The 16,741-nt window shown below is 50.7% G+C and overlaps 2 protein-coding genes across 5 annotated transcripts in view; one reads left to right on the forward strand and one right to left on the reverse strand.

Moving 5' to 3' along the window:
* Nucleotides 1-16,741, reverse strand: part of LOC147100191 (uncharacterized) — a 59,064-nt gene that overhangs the window by 40,664 nt on the left and 1,659 nt on the right. For 3 of the 4 annotated variants that reach the window (XM_085967619.1, XM_085967618.1, XM_085967620.1), the window contains exons 2-4: nucleotides 8,254-8,363; nucleotides 6,864-7,000; nucleotides 872-1,049 (exon numbers count right to left, since the gene is read on the reverse strand). In XM_085967619.1, the coding sequence (XP_085823745.1) occupies nucleotides 872-1,049; nucleotides 6,864-7,000; nucleotides 8,254-8,363 (425 nt within the window). Of the gene's footprint in view, nucleotides 1-871; nucleotides 1,050-6,863; nucleotides 7,001-8,253; nucleotides 8,364-15,630; nucleotides 16,174-16,741 lie in introns of those variants that run through there. The other variant, XM_085967621.1, reaches the window with a different exon arrangement.
* The window catches only part of LOC147100192 (T-cell surface glycoprotein CD3 delta chain), a 60,211-nt gene continuing 51,929 nt past the window's right edge, over nucleotides 8,460-16,741 (forward strand). Inside the window, exon 1 of the mRNA XM_085967624.1 lies at nucleotides 8,460-8,500. The gene's annotated coding sequence lies outside the window, so the exon portion shown is untranslated. The remainder of the gene's footprint in view (nucleotides 8,501-16,741) is intronic.

Here is a 16,741-nt window from a genome sequence, read left to right on the forward strand (position 1 = left end):
TACTTGGATTCCCTAATCTCTTTGCTGCGCCACAGCTCCGAGTTGCTCACTGTTATAAAAATATTCCGCTTTATCTTTCTTGGGTTCAAAGTGGATGACCTCACACTTGCCCACATCAAACTCCATTTGCCACAGTTTTGTCCACTCACTTAATCTATCAATGTCCCTTTGCAACTTACTGCTCCCCTCTGCACTACTTACCGTGCTTTCTAATTTAGTGTTGTCTGCAAACTTGGATACGCAACTCTCTATTCCTTCATCCAAGTCTTTACTAAATATAGTTATAAATTGTGGCTGCAGAACGGATCCCTGGCGAATCCCGCCAATCAGAGTACGTGCCCTTTCTCTCCACTTGCTGTTTCCTATCTCAACGCAGGTCAAAAGACTACCTCCAATTCCGTGTGCTCTAATGTTTGCTAATAATCTCTTGTGTAGAATCTAATTTAATACTTTCTGGACGTCCATATTGACAATATCCATAGACACTCCCTCATCCACCTTATTAGCGACCTCAAAATATCCAACCAGATTAGGCAAACATGACTTACCTTTAACAAAGCCATGCTGACTCTCTCAGCAGCTCTTGGTTCTTCGGTGTTATGATTAAATCTTATCTCTCTCTCCACCTCCCCTGTTTTGTACATTTCTTCACCCATCCCGGCCCCACACCTACCCCAGGATTTGGGATCATGTCTGATGCCCCACTGGTGGACGAGCTTTCTAATGCTCACATCAAGAGGCCCCATTGGGTGAGGCACTAGAGTGCACTCAGCAATCATGGAGCCTGTCACCTGGCGAGAGCCAACACCTTTAGGATAGGAGAGAAAATTTAAGGAAAAAGGAAATGGCAAAGAATGTCAGAATGCTTCACCTGCAGTGGCTGGAGGTTCCCTGTATCTCACTTGAGGTTCTGGCTTCCAGCCTTTGCAGGGGTAGCCCTTGTTGGTGGCACTGCCACTGGCACTCGACCGACCGGAGTGTATGCTGGAGGGGGGACGTTCTTTCAGGGCTATCGCCTTGGTGTGGACGCATTTAGAGCAAGGTGGTTCCTGCACAAAATAACCCGTATCAGCAGAGAATGAGAAGCTAGTCACATCTACACAGCAGAGTTCTACTCAAGTCACCACAACAGATTCCCAAAGAGCAGACTGTACAATCCAAGGGTTAATACTGCCCTGACACTATCTGTTTGCCTCCATCTCTCTACCTCTCTTTCTATCTCTCTCTACCTCTTTCTATCTCTCTCTCTCACTACCTCTCTTTCTATCTCTCTCTACCTCTCTGTTGGCTGAAATAAATCTTATGCAGAACAAGTTTGGGTTCATTTCAACCCATTTGGAATGGGCACTGGCAGAGAGGCCCTGTTGAAAGAATTAAACTTTTTCCCTCGCTTTGACCTCCCCGTTTTCCCTTCCTGTCCCTTTCCATCACCTCGGTCCTGCCCTGGGATTCCTGCTAGTGTCTGTGGGCAGCCAGCAGCCCTTTGCTGTCTGATATCCGAAATTCCAGCCCCATAGGCATCATGGACGATGCACTGGCAGCTGCGGGAATATATTCGAATGAGTCGATTTGTTGGTGAAAGGTCAGTTCCTCTGTCCAGGGCGAGGCGCAGTGCTTGTTGCTGCTCTCCATTATTGCCCTGAACAGGCCTCTTGTAAGTGGGGGGAGTAAGGGAATGTAGTTGTGGTAGGGGACAGTATAGTCACAGGGATAGATACGGTTCTCTGCAGCCGCGACTGGGAGTTGTGTTGCCTGCCCAGTGCCAGGGTTAAAGACATCTCCTCGCGGCTGGAGAAGAACTTGGAGTGGGCAGGGGAGGATCCAGTTGTCGTGGTCCACGTAGGAACCAACGACATAGGTAAAACTAGGAATGAGGTTCTGCTGAGAGAGTTTGAGGAGTGGAGGTCCAAATTAAAAAGCAGAACCTCAAAGATACTAATCTCTGGATTGTTACCCGAGCCACGCGCCAATTGGCATAGGGACAAACAGATTAGAGGTTTAAATGCGTGGCTGAAAGAGTGGTGTGGGAGGCAGGGGTTTTGCTTCAGAGGGCACTGGCACCAGTACTGGGGAAAGAAGGAGCCGTTCTGTTGGGACGGGCTCCACTTAAACCGGGCTGGAACCAATGTCCTGGCGAATCGAATAACAAGGGCAGTAGACAGAGCTTTAAACTAATGAAGCGGGGTGGGAGGATTCAGGAAAGAGTAAATTTAAAAGCAGCAAGAGAAATGTCAAGGCTCTAGAGCAGAGCAGAGTTTTGGGTAGAAATAAGCAGAGGGTCAGGAATGGACAGAGAGAGTAACAAAAGTAATAGGGCATCAGGTGACATCAGGGAAAAATAGAAAAAAGTCAAAGCTAAAGGCACTATAACTGAATGCACGAAACATTCACAACAAAATAGATGAATTAATAGTGCAGATAGAAATTAACAGGTTTGGTCTAATAGTCATAATGGAGATGTGGTTACAATGTGGCCAAGGTTGGGAACTAAATATTCCAGGATACTTAACTTTTAGAAGAGATAGGCAAAATGGAAAAGGAGGAGGGGTAGCCCTGATAATAAAGGATGGGATAAAGACAGTAGAGAGAAAGGATCTTAGCTCCGAAAATCAAGAAGTAGAATCAGTTTGGGTGGAGACATTGGTGGGAGTTGTTTATAGGCCCCAAACAGTAGTTGTAATGTAGGGCAGAGTATAAATCAGGAAATTAGAGGTGCGTGTAACAAGGGTAATACAGTAATCATGGGGGACTTTAATCTACATATAGACTGGGCAAACCAAATTTGCAGTAATAGTGTGGAGGACGAATTCATGGAATGTATGCAAGATAGTTTTCTAGATCAGTATGTTGAGGAACCAACTAGGGAACAGGCTATTTTAGATCTAGTATTGTGCAATGAGAAAGGGTTAATTAATAACCTTGTAGTAAAGGGGCCCTTAGGGAAGAGTGACCATAATATGATAGAATTGTATATTAAGTTTGAAAGTGATTTAGTTAAATCTGAAACTAGGGTCTTAAATCTAAACAAAGCAAACTACGTAGGTATGAGGGGCAAGTTGGCTACGGTAGATTGGGAAACTACATTAAAAGGTATGACGGTAGAGAAGCAATGGCTAGCATTTAAAGAATGAATACATAATTTATAACAAATATACATTCCTTTAAGGCACAAAGACCGCACAGGAAAAGTGGAGTTAAAGATAAAGATAGAGATAGTATTTGATCAAAGGAAGAGGCTTATAATGTTGCCAAAGAGAACAGTAAGCCTGAGGATTGAGAGGATTTTAAAATTCAGCAAAGGAGGACCAAGAAATTGATAAAGAAAGGGAAAATAGAATGAGTGTAAACTAGCGAGAGACATAAAAACAGACTGTAAAAGCTTCTATAGGTATGTAAAAAGGAAAAGATTAGTGAAAGTAAATGTGGGTCCCTTACAGGCTGAGACAGGAGAAATTATAATGGAGAATAAGGAAATGCCAGAGAAATTAAACAAATACTTTGTGTCTGTCTTCACGGAAGAAGACGCAAAAAACCTCCCAGAAATAGTGGCGAACCAAGGCTCTACTGAGAATGAGGAACTGAAAGAAATTAATATTCGTTAAAAAAAATAGCAATGGAGAAATTAATGGGACTGAAAGCCGATAAATCCCCTGGACCTGATGGCCTACATCCTAGGGTTTTGAAAAGGTGGCTATAGAGATAATAGTTTGACTCTAGAACGGTTCCCGCGGATTGGAAGGTAGCAAATGTAACCCCATTATTTAATAAAGGAGGGAGAGAGAAAACGGGAAACTACAGACCAGTTAGCCTGACATCAGTAGTAGGGAAAATGCTAGAATCTATTATTAAGGACGTGGTAACAGGACATTTAGAAAATAATAATAGGATTGGGCAGAGTCAACACGGATTTATGAAAGGGAAATCATGTTTGATGAATCTGTTAGAGTTTTTTGAGGTTGTAACTAGAATAGATAAGGGGGAACCAGTGGATGTGGTGTATTTGGATTTTCAGAAGGCGTTCGATAAGGTGCCGCACAAGAGGTTATTAAACAAAATTAGGGCTCATGGGATTGGGGGTAATATACTAGCATGGATTGAGGATTGGTTAACGGACAGAAAACAGAGAGTAGGAATAAATGGGTAATTTTTGGGTTGGCAGGCTGTAACTAGTGGGGTACCGCAAGGATCAGTGCTTGGGCCTCAGCTATTCACAATCTACATCAATGATTTGGATGAGGGGAACAAATGTAATATATCTAAGTTTGCTGATGATATCCAAAGCTGGGTGGGAATGTAAGTTGTGAGGAGGATGCAAGGAGGCTTCAAGGGGATGTGGACAAGCTAAGTGAGTGGGCAAGAACATGGCAAATGGAATATAATGTGGAGAAATGTGAAGTTATCCACTTTGGTAGGAAAAATAGAAAAGCAGAGTATTTTTTAAATGGTAAGAGATTGGGAAATGTTGGTGTTCAGAGGGACCTGGGTGTCCTTGTACACGAATCACTTAAAGTTAACTTGCAGGTACAGCAAGCAATTAGGAAAGCAAATGGTATGTTGGCCTTTATTACAAGAGGATTTGAGTATAAGAGTAAAGATGTCGTACTGCAATTATATAGGGCCCTGGTGAGACCACACCTGGAGTATTGTGGACAGTTTTGGTCTCCTTACCTAAGGAAGGATATACTTGCCATAGAGGGCGTGCAACGAAGGTTGACCAGACTGGCTCGAGGGGCCGAATGGCCTACTCCCGCTCCTATTTCTTATGTTCTTATGTAACAATCTGAATCTGGCCTCGGAACTATGATCAGAATCATTTGACAAACTGTCCTGTAGTCCACTCGCAGGTGGCCTGAACACCTTGTCTACGTACATCTGAAATTCTCCCAACCTATCACACATTCCTGGACGGAGGACAAGGAAAAGCTTTTTGTCTGTTAATTGATTCCTCTCTCTACCTTTACCCTCCAACCTCTCTCCATCACAACCTTTATGGTCTCTTCCTATCGATGCTGCTGTGGTCAGTGTTCTTCTGAACCCCCCTCTCCACTTCCTCTCAGTGGCCAAACCCCCTCCCTCCATCCTCACTGTTCAAACCAAGACTCATTGCCCTGTCTCCCACTCCAACCCTTTCTGTACCAAAATCTCCACTTCCTACACTGACAGGCTTCTCAATCCCAAGCTTGTGTCATCTAATCACCACTTCCTGACTTACTTCTCTTCTACTCTGTTCAACCTTGCTGTGCCCTTCCCCTGGTGCCCAATGTGACTGTGCCCTTCCCCTGGTGCCCTGTGGGACTGGGCCCTTCCCCTGGTGTCCTGCCCTGTGGGACTGGGCCCTTCCCCTGGTGTCCTGTGGGACTGGGCCCTTCCCCTGGTGTCCTGCCCTGTAGGACTGGGCCCTTCCTCTTGTACCATATGGGAACTGGGCCCTTCCCCTGGTGCCCTGCCCTGTGGGACTGGGCCCTTCCCCCGGTGCCCTGTGGGACTGGGCCCTTCCCCTGGTGTCCTGCCCTGTAGGACTGGGCCCTTCCCCCCGCGCCCTGCCCTGTGGGACTGGGCCCTTCCCCCCGCGCCCTGCCCTGTGGGACTGGGCCCTTCCCCCCGCGCCCTGCCATGTGGGACTGGGCCCTTCCCCCCGCGCCCTGCCCTGTGGGACTGGGCCCTTCCCCCCGCGCCCTGCCCTGTGGGACTGGGCCCTTCCCCCCGCGCCCTGCCCTGTGGGACTGGGCCCTTCCCCCCGCGCCCTGCCCTGTGGGACTGGGCCCTTCCCCCCGCGCCCTGCCCTGTGGGACTGGGCCCTTCCCCCCGCGCCCTGCCCTGTGGGACTGGGCCCTTCCCCCCGCGCCCTGCCCTGTGGGACTGGGCCCTTCCCCCCGCGCCCTGCCCTGTGGGACTGGGCCCTTCCCCCCGCGCCCTGCCCTGTGGGACTGGGCCCTTCCCCCCGCGCCCTGCCCTGTGGGACTGGGCCCTTCCCCCCGCGCCCTGCCCTGTGGGACTGGGCCCTTCCCCCCGCGCCCTGCCCTGTGGGACTGGGCCCTTCCCCCCGCGCCCTGCCTTGTGGGACTGGGCCCTTCCCCCCGCGCCCTGCCTTGTGGGACTGGGCCCTTCCCCCGTGGGACTGGGCCCTTCCCCCGTGGGACTGGGCCCTTCCCCTGGTTTCCTATGTGACTGGGCCTTTCCCCTGGTGCCCTGCCCTGTGGGACTGGGCCCTTCCCCTGGTGCCCTGTGGGACTGGGCCTTTCCCCTGGTGTCCTATGTGACTGGGCCCTTCCCCTGGTGCCCTTCTCCTGTGGAACTGGGCCCTTCCCCTGTGGGACTGGGCCCTTCCCCTGGTGCCCTGTGGGACTGGGCCCTTCCCCTGGTGCCCTGTGGGACTGGGCCCTTCCCCTGGTGCCCTGTCCTGTGGGACTGGGCCCTTCCCCTGGTGTCCTGATCTGTGGGACTGGGCCCTTCCCCTGGTGCCCTGCCCTGTGGGACTGGGCCCTTCCCCTGGTGCCCTGCCCTGTGGGACTGGGCCCTTCCCCTGGTGCCCTGCCCTGTGGGACTGGGCCCTTCCCCTGGTGCCCTGCCCTGTGGGACTGGGCCCTTCCCCTGGTGCCCTGCCCTGTGGGACTGGGCCCTTCCCCTGGTGCCCTGCCCTGTGGGACTGGGCCCTTCCCCTGGTGCCCTGCCCTGTGGGACTGGGCCCTTCCCCTGGTGCCCTGCCCTGTGGGACTGGGCCCTTCCCCTGGTGCCCTGCCCTGTGGGACTGGGCCCTTCCCCTGGTGCCCTGCCCTGTGGGACTGGGCCCTTCCCCTGGGTTTCCCAGTAATGAACAGTAAACACAGTGTATTGTCAACAGGGTGCAGTCCAGCGCCACTCACCCCGATGCTGCCCTTTGCCCGTTCCTTCGGGGTTCTCTGCCCAAATTCCGCACGCTGCGTGGTTTCGCACTGCATGGCTGGCGGGTTGCGGAACGGCGGAGTGCGTAATGGCCTCTTGCTGCTGCGGGGCTGGATATCTGAAACAGGATCGAAAGGGGGTTCGTTCTGCACAAATCTGTTACTCGTGAATCCATGCAACAGCCTCCTGCACTGCTCACCTCACTCCAGTGAAAGGACAAAAACAGGGTTTAGAAAGGAAAGACTTGCACTTTGGGACTTCACAGCCAATGAAGTACCTTTGAAGTGCAGTCACTGTTGTAATGTAGGAAACACGGCAGCCAATTTGCGCACAGCAAGCTCCCACAAACAGCAATACAATAATGAGCAGATAATCTGTTTTAATGATGTTGGTTGAGGAATAAATGCGTTGCAATTCCAGCAAAGTTACGGCATCGCAGAGACAATAAATCGGAGGAAATTCGGGCATCAGTTATTGCAGCCCAAAACCACCAACAATTTCAAACTTATCTCTGTAACCTCCTCCAGCCTCACAACCGCCCCCCCCGCCCGAGATCTCTGCACTCCTCCAATTCTGGCCTCTTGAGCGTCCCCGATTTCCATCGCCCCACCATTGGTGGCCGTGCCTTCAGCTGTCTGGTCTTAAGCTCTGGAATTCCCTCCCTAAACCTCTCCTCCTTTAAGACGCTCTTTAAAACCTACCTCTTTGACCAAGCTTTTGGTCACCTGTCCTAATATCTCCTTCTGTGGCTCGGTGTCACATGTTGTCTTATAATACTCCTGTGGGACATTTTACTACGTTAAAGGCGCTATATAAATACAAGTTGTTGTAAAGAAGCTGAGCTTTAGAAAGAAATCAAATTTGCAATTAGGGCTGGGATTTTTTCTACACTGCTTAGGTTAAAGAAAATGAGAACACACAATTTTCGTAATGCCCGTATCTCTCCCGGGTTTTGCTCACAGCAGTGTCCAGATTAATCATGAATTATGGAGACTCTTGGACAATCCTGGAGATTGGTGACCCGAAGCTCGGCAGTGTAAAGGGGACGGCGCTGACTGAGCAACCAGTCTAATGCCCGCAGTGGACCCGACATGAGGCACGGCGGATGGGAGAAACGTCTTCCTCCATTCGACCCCAAGTCTGAATGTGTGGACCTGGAGGGCACCGAGAGCATTGGCCATCTGGGTTTACCAAAATGCCTGTTGTTCAGAGGCAGAGTGCGCCCACCCCCCGGTCCCAGGCACACAGGTCAGTTCAACAACCCTCCCGAAACCAGCACCCGGCAACAAACCTAAACAGGAAAGAGAGGAGGCAGCGGTCACTGTCCCGAGACCAGACACAGTGGGTTACTGCAGTACATTGGGTTCTTACTCAGAGGCTGTGTGAAGGCGGACTGGTAGTGGGTCAGGAGGTAGTCTGCATTGATCGAGCGTCGTTCAATCGATTGGTTCTTCTTACAGTTCTGATGGTGTTTGTGTCGACTGCAGGAGAAGAGAAAGAGTTGATGAGGGAGCTGTGACCGGGAGCAACCGTTAACTGACGTTACTCATTTTTTCCCTAGATTACACGTCGGGTTTCCAACCCTCCAGGATTGGCCCGGAGACTCCAGGAACTGAAGGTTAATTTCCTGGATACTGCACCTCGGGAGAAAAATCAGAGGAGCGGGAAAACAAAATTGTGTGGTTTTTTTCCCATTGCCTTTGAATAATTTAGTTTATTAAATATTGGAGATAGAGTAATACAGCACGGATAGAGGCCCATCGTGTCCGCGCCGGCCATCAAGCCCTGTCTAATCTAATCCCATATTCCAGCATTTGGTCCGTAGCCTTGTATGCTATGGCATTTCAAGTGCTCATCCAAATGCTTCTTAAATGTTGTGAGGGTTTCTGCCTCCACAACCCTTTCAGGCAGTGAGTTCCAGACTCCAACCACCCTCTGGGTGAAAAAGTTCTTTCTCAAATCCCCTCTAAACCTCCCGCCCTTTACCTTGAATCTATGCCCCCTAGTTATTGGCCCCTCTACTAAGGGAAAAAGCTCCTCAGCATCCATCCTATCTATGCCCCTCATAATTTTGTACACCTCAATCATGTCCCCCCTCAGCCTCCTCTGCTCCAAGGAAAACAAACCCAATCTGCCCAGTCTCTCTTCATAGCTGAAGCGCTCCAGCCCTGGTAACATCCTGGTGAACCTCCTCTGCACCCTCTCTAACGCGATCACATCCTTCCTGTAGTGTGGCGACCAGAACTGCACACAGTATTCCAGCTGTGGCCTAACCAGTGTTTTATACAGCTCCATCATAACCTCCTTGCTCTTATATTCAATGCCTCGGCTAATGAAGGCAAGTATCCCATATGCCTTTTTTACCACCTTATCCACCTGTTCCGCCGCCTTCAGGGATCTGTGTACTTGCACACCCAGATCCCTCTGACCCTCCGTCTTGCCTAGGGTCTTTCCATTCATTGTGTATTCCCTTGCCTTGTTAGTCCCCCCAAAGTGCATCACCTCGCACTTTTCCGGGTTAAATTCCATTTGCCACTGTTCCGCCCATCTGACCAACCCATCTATATCATCCTGCAGACTGAGGCTACCCTCCTCGCTATTCACCACCCTACCAATTTTTGTATCATCCGCGAACTTACTGATCATACCTTTTACATTCATATCCAAGTCATTAATGTAGACCACAAACAGCAAGGGACCCAGCACCGATCCCTGTGGTACCCCACTGGCCACAGGCTTCCAGTCACAAAAACAACCTTCGACCATCACCCTCTGCCTTCTGCCACTAAGCCAGTTTTGTATCCAATGTGCCAAGGCACCCTGGATTCCATGGGCTCTTACCTTCTTGACCAGTCTCCTGTGCGGGACTTTATCGAAGGCCTTACTGAAATCTATGTATACCACATCCACTGCGTTACCCTCATCCACACACCTAGTCACCCCCTCAAAAAATTCAATCAAATTAGTCAGACATGATCTTCCCTTGACAAAGCCATGTTGACTATCCCTGATTAATCCTTGCCTCTCCAAGTGGAGACAAATTTTGTCCCTCAGAATTTTTTCCAATAATTTTCCTACCACTGATGTTAGGCTCACTGGCCTGTAGTTCCCCGGTTTTTCCCTACTACCCTTCTTGAATAATGGTACTACATTAGCGGTTCTCCAGTCCTCTGGCACATCCCCTGTGGCCAGAGAGGTCCTGAATATATGTGTTAGAGCCCCCGCAATCTCTTCCTTTGCCTCACACAGCAGCCTGGGATACATTTCATCCGGGCCTGGGGATTTATCCATTTTTTGGCCAGCTAAAACCGCCAATACCTCCTCCCTCTCGATGTTAATATGTTCGAGCATATCGCAGTCCCCCCGCCCTATTTCTATGTCTACATCGTCCTTCTCCATAGTGAAGACAGATGCAAAAAATTCATTTAGAACCCCTCCTACATCTTCCGGCTCCACACAGATTGCCACTTTTGTCCCTAATGGGCCCTATTTTTTCCCTGGTTATCCTCTTACCCTTAATATACTTATAAAACATCTTAGGATTTTCCTTTATTTTGCTCGCCAGTGTTATTTCATGGCCCCTCCTTGATCTCCTAATTTCTTTTTTAAGTATCCCCCTGCACTTTTTGTACTCCTCTAGGGCTTCCTCCGTCTTTAGCCTTTTGTATCTACCAAAAGCCCTCCTTTTTTTCCTAATCCATTCTCGTATATCCCCTGACATCCAAGGTTCCCTGTGGTTTTTGGAACCACCATTGACCTTTACGGGAACATGTTGCCATTGTATGATCTCAATCTCCCTTCTGAAAGCCTCCCATTGCTCCGATGCGGATTTTCCTACAAGTAGCTGATCCCAGTCCATTTTGGCCAGATCCTGCCTTATCCTATTAAAATCGGCCTTCCCCCCAATTTAGAACCTTTATTTCCAGCCCATCCCTGTCCTTTTCCATGACCACCTTAAATCTTACCATATTATGGTCACTGTCACCAAAGTGCTCACCTACTAGCACTTTTTCCACTTGGCCGGCCACATTTCCTAGAATTAGGTCCAGTACCGCCCCCTCTCTTGTAGGACTTTCTACATGCTGGCTCAAAAAGCTCTCCTGGATGCACTTTAAGAATTCTACACCCTCTGAGCCTTTCACACTCTGACTATCCCAGTTAATATTGGGGAAGTTGAAATCCCCCATTATTATTACCCTATTATTTGCACATTTCTCTGAGATTTGCCTACATATCTGTTCCTCTATCTCCCCCTGACTGTTTGGAGGCCTATAGTACACTCCCAGCAAAGTGCTTGCCCCCTTTTTGTTTTTAAGCTCCACCCATATGGCCTCATTAGAGGAACCTGCTAATATATCATCCCCCCTTACTGCAGTAATTGACTCCTTAATTAATATTGCGACACCCCCTCCTCTTATACCTCCCCCTCTGTCTCGCCTGAAGATTCTGTACCCCGGAATATTGAGCTGCCAGTCTTGCCCCTCCCTCAACCATGTCTCCATGATAGCAACAATATCATACTCCCATGTGTTTATCAACACCTTCAGTTCATCCACCTTATTTGCAAGACTCCTTGCATTAAAATAGATGCCATCCAGCCTTGCCCTTATATATTTGCCCTGTCTACCAAGCTGACTTGTTTTTTTCTCTATAATTGGCAGCACATCACCCCCTATTTCAGCTCCCCTCTGTATCCCATCCCCCTGCCAAGATGGGGAAAGGCTGTTTGACCAGGTGGGGCGGGGGGGAGATGAGGAAAGGCTGTTTGACCAGGTGGGGCGGGGGGAGATGGGGAAAGGCTGTTTGACCAGGTGGGGCGGGGAGATGAGGAAAAGCTGTTTGACCAGGTGGGGCGGGGAGATGAGGAAAGGCTGTTTGACCAGGTGGGGCGGGGAGATGAGGAAAGGCTGTTTGACCAGGCGGGGCAGGGGGGAGATGGGGAAAGGCTGTTTGACCGGGTGGGGCGGGGGGAGATGGGGAAAGGCTGTTTGACCAGGTGGGGCGGGGGGAGATGGGGAAAGGCTGTTTGACCAGGTGGGGCAGGGAGAGATGGGGAAAGGCTGTTTGACCAGGTGGGGCAGGGGGAGATGGGGAAAGGCTGTTTGACCAGGTGGGGCGGGGGGAGATGGGGAAAGGCTGTTTGACCAGGCGGGGTGGGGGGAGATGGGGAAAGGCTGTTTGCCCAGGTGGGGGCGGGGCGGAGGGGAGATGGGGAAAGGCTGTTTGCCCAGGTGGGGCGGTGGGAGGTGAGGAAAGGCTGTTTGACCAGGTGGGAGATGGGGAAAGGCTGTTTGACCAGGTGGGGCGGGGGGTGGGGAAAGGCTGTTTGACCAGGTGGGGCAGGGGGGTGGGGAAAGGCTGTTTGACCAGGTGGGGCAGGGGGGTGGGGAAAGGCTGTTTGACCAGGTGGGGCGGTGGGAGATGAGAGCTCGTGTGATGAAACCTCCAGGTATATATCCTGTCTATTGTGTAATTATATTGCTCACCCAGTACAGTTTAACCTTTATTAATTTTACTATAATTGGCTTGTACAAGCAAGAAAAAGAAGTTCAAACTGTTCTGTGATTTCACTGCTTCACATGGTTATCAGTGACCAATGGGGAACCGCTAACATCAGCCAATAACAGAAGAGATTTTTTCAGTTGGGTTGTTGCTATAGACCAATCACAGAGCTCAATGCCAAAGAGCCAATGCTTGCATGGTTACCAGGGACCAATGAGGCATCACTGTGCAAACTGATGCTCGCCTGGCCTGACTTTCCTTCACAGGCATTGGTCCAGAGCATAGGAACAGGAGGAGGCCATTCAGCCCCTTGAGCCTGTCTGCCATTCAATTAGATCATGGCTGATCTGTATATTAACTCCATTTACCCGCCTTGGTTCCATAACCCTAACCCTTGCCTAACAAAACTCTATCAATCTTAGATTTGAAATTTTCAATTGAGCCCCAGCCTCAACAGCTTTTTGGGGGAGAGAGTTCCAGATTTCCACTCCCCTTTGTGGGAAGAAGTGCTTCCTGACATCACCCCTGAACGGCCCGGCTCTGATTTTAAGGTTATGCCCCCTTGCCCCTTGTTCTGGACTCCCCCACCAGAGGAAATCGTTTCTCTCTATCTACCCGATCAATACATTTAATCAGCTTAAACACTTCAATTAGATCAACCCCTTAATCTTCTATATTCACAGGAATAAAAGCCCAACCTATGCAACTGGGCCTCATAGCTTAACTCGTTTAACCCGGGTATCCTTCTGGTGAATCTGCGCTGCTCCCCCTCCGAGGCCAGTGTATCCTTCCTGAGGGGCGGGGCCCAGAACTGAACGCAGTGACTCCAGGTGGGGGTCTGACCAGAGCTCAGTACAACTGGAGCATCCCTCCTCCGCTTTGTATTCCAGAACCCTCGAGATAAAGACCAACATTCTATTAGCCTTTTCTTAATTATTTTTTGTACCTGTCCACTAGTTTTTAGTGATTTCTCTACTTGGACCCCTAATTCTCTCAGCTCCTCCACAGTTCCCAGCTTCTCGCCATTTAGAAAATACTCTGATCTCTTTCTTGGGTCCAGTGGATGACCTCTCACTTCCCCACATTGAACTCCATCTGCCAGAGTTTTGCCCACTCACTGAATCTGTCAATGTCAGTCACGTGGAACAATCGGATATGTGACATGCTTACCAGCAGCCAATGAGATTCCTGGAAAGGACATTCCACGGAACGCTACCAATGGGGTTCTGGGCCGTTGTTTAATGTGGTGCCCAGGATAATGGGGCAAAACTTACACAGAAGATACTCCATGCTTTGCCCGAGGGAGTGAGTGAGGCAGTGGGATTAGTTTGGGATTGATACAGGGCTATGGGGAGAGAGCGGGGCAGTGGGATTAGTTTGGGATTGATACAGGGCTATGGGGAGAGAGCGGGGCAGTGGGATTAGTTTGGGATTGATACAGGGCTATGGGGAGACAGCGGGGCAGTGAGAATAGTTTGAGATTGATACAGGGCTATGGGGAGAGAGCGGGGCAGTGGGGTTAGTTTGGGATTGATACAGGGCAATGAGGAGAGAGCGGGGCAGTGGGATTAGTTTGGGACTGATACAGGGCTATGGGGAGACAGCGGGGCAGTGAGAATAGTTTGAGATTGATACAGGGCTATGGGGAGAGAGCGGGGCAGTGGGGTTAGTTTGGGATTGATACAGGGCTATGGGGGAGAGCAGGCAGGGGGATTAGTTTGGGATTGATACAGGGCTATGGGGACAAAGCGGGGCAGTAGATTTAGTTTGGGATTGATACAGGGCTATGGGGAGAGAGCGGGGCAGTGGGATTAGTTTGGGATTGATACAGGGCTATGGGGAGAGAGCGGGGCAGTGAGATTAGTTTGGGATTGATACAGGGCTATGGGGAGAGCGGTGCAGTGGGATTAGTTTGGGGATTGATACAGGGCTATGGGGAGAGAGCGGGGCAGTGAGATTAGTTTGGGATTGATACAGGGCTATGGGGAGAGAGCGGGGCAGTGAGATTAGTTTGGGATTGATACAGGGCTATGGGGAGATAGCGGGGCACTGAGATTACTTTGGGATTGATACAGGGCTATTGGGAGAGAGCGGGCTGGGGGAGTAGTTTGGGATTGATACAGGGCTATGGGGAGAGAGCGGGGCAGTGGGATTAGTTTGGGATTGACTCGGCTATGGGGAGATAGCGGGGCACTGAGATTACTTTGAGATTGATACAGGGCTATGGGGAGAGAGCGGGCAGTGGGATTAGTTTGGGGATTGATACAGGGCTATGGGGAGAGAGCAGGGCAGTGGGATTAGTTTGGGATTGATACAGGGCTATGGGGAGAGAGCGGGGCAGTGGGATTAGTTTGGGATTGATACAGGGCTATGGGGAGAGCGGGGCAGTGATTTTAGTTTGGGGATTGATACAGGGCTATGGGGAGAGAGCGGGGCAGTGGGATTAGTTTGGGATTGATACAGGGCTATGGGGAGAGAGCGGGGCAGTGAGATTAGTTTGGGATTGATACAGGGCTATGGGGAGAGCGGTGCAGTGGGATTAGTTTGGGGATTGATACAGGACTATGGGGAGAGAGCGGGCAGGGGGATTAATTTGGGATTGATACAGGGTTATGAGGAGAGAGCGGGGCAGGGGGATTAGTTTGGGATTGATACAGGGCTATGGGGAGAGAGCAGGGCAGGGGGATTAGTTTGGGATTGATACAGGGCTATGGGGAGAGAGCGGGGCAGGGGGGTTAGTTTGGGATTGATACAGGGCTATGGGGAGAGAGCGGGGCAGTGAGATTATTTTGGGATTGCTACAGGGCTATGGGGAGAGAGCGGGCAGGGGGATTAGTTTGGGATTGCTCTAGCAAAGAGCTGGCACAGACATGATGGGTCGAATGGCCTGCTGTGCTGGAAACATCTGTGGTACTAATTAAACAGAATCACATCTGCAAAGCTGCTCAAAATAAATTCTTCGAGAGTCTAATCTCATCTCGTGGTTTCATACCGTGCACATAACTTGACCAAACCCTGTGGATGTTTACAGTGAGATCTGACCCACCCTCCCCGATCATTAGATTACATCTCACCCCACCTGTTATTTCCCCAGGTGTGAATGCAAAGTCCAGGTGGGCTTTTTACCAGCCAGCCGCCTTTATAATAACCAACGCACAGAGCGGGAGGGTCAGGGCGGGAATGAGGGAGAGCTCGCTGGGTGGAACACTAACTGAGCCAGGCAGCACCTGAACAGAGGCCACAAACCTTAATCTCCAGCACCGTAGAGGATACGCTGTGTCTCACCAAACAACCACGGCTCGTAACTGTCGACTCTCTGCTGACATACAATCTTCTCACATTATACAGCAACACCTTCAAACAAGTCGCGGGAGGCCTGCTTTCACGATGCAGGTAGTAGAGCAGGTGTTGGGTCGAGGTCTGGGCACTGTCACTGTGTTTATCTCAGGATCTCTACCAAAACCTGAGGCAACGCTCGAGAGAATCTGCCTTTAAATAGCGCCTGCCACGTTCCACAGAACGCCCTAAAGCACTTCTCAGCCAATGAAGTACTTTTGAAGTATCGTCACCTTGTAGTTTTTGAACTCTCTCTTTTCTCCTGAAGGGATTGACTCGGTTACCGTCCAACACCCTCACTCAAGGGGCTATTGTGAAACCAGGCAATGAGTATTGCAGGACATTCAACCATGGGGGTATCACAGTCCAGCCTGAACTCCCTGTGCACTTTCTAACAGTGATTGATGGGTAGTGATCAGGAGCGGGATCCCTGGCTGAATTAATCCCAACACTAACCCGGGGTGCTGAGGCTAATTGTTCTGAGATGTCACTGTCATTGTGATGTCATTTGTTAGTTATCTAGTTATCAGTGACCAGTAACTCAGCAAGGACGGGGGTTGAACCGGGGCGGTGGGGGGGAGGGTGCTCAGAGTGTGGGAGCCCAGGCACTGGGGGTGGGGGAGAAGGGGTAGGGTGGGGTTAGGGGGTGGGGTAGAACAGGTGGGGGTGAGGGGTGGGGTAGAGCGGTGGGTGTGGGTAAGTGGGGTGGGGGAGAAGGGGAAGGGTGGGGTTAGGGGGTGGGGTAGAAGGGGATGGTGGGGTTAGGGGGTGGGGTAGAACAGGTGGGGTGAGGGGTGGGTGTGAGGGGTGGATGGGGTGGGGGGTGGGGTAGAACAGGTGGGGGTGGGGGGTGGGGTAGAACAGGTGAGGGGTGGGTGGGGTGAGGGGTGGGTGGGGGTGAGGGGTGGATGGGGTGAGGGGTGGGGGGTGGGGTAGAACAGGTGGGGTGAGGGGTGGATGGGGTGAGGGATGGATGGGGTGGGGTAGAACAGGTGGGGGTGAGGGGTGGGGTAGAGCGGTG

This window comes from Somniosus microcephalus, chromosome 26, assembly GCF_052327205.1.
Source record: "Somniosus microcephalus isolate GS21.2 chromosome 26, FLI_Smic_1.0, whole genome shotgun sequence".
Classification (NCBI taxonomy): domain Eukaryota; kingdom Metazoa; phylum Chordata; class Chondrichthyes; order Squaliformes; family Somniosidae; genus Somniosus; species Somniosus microcephalus.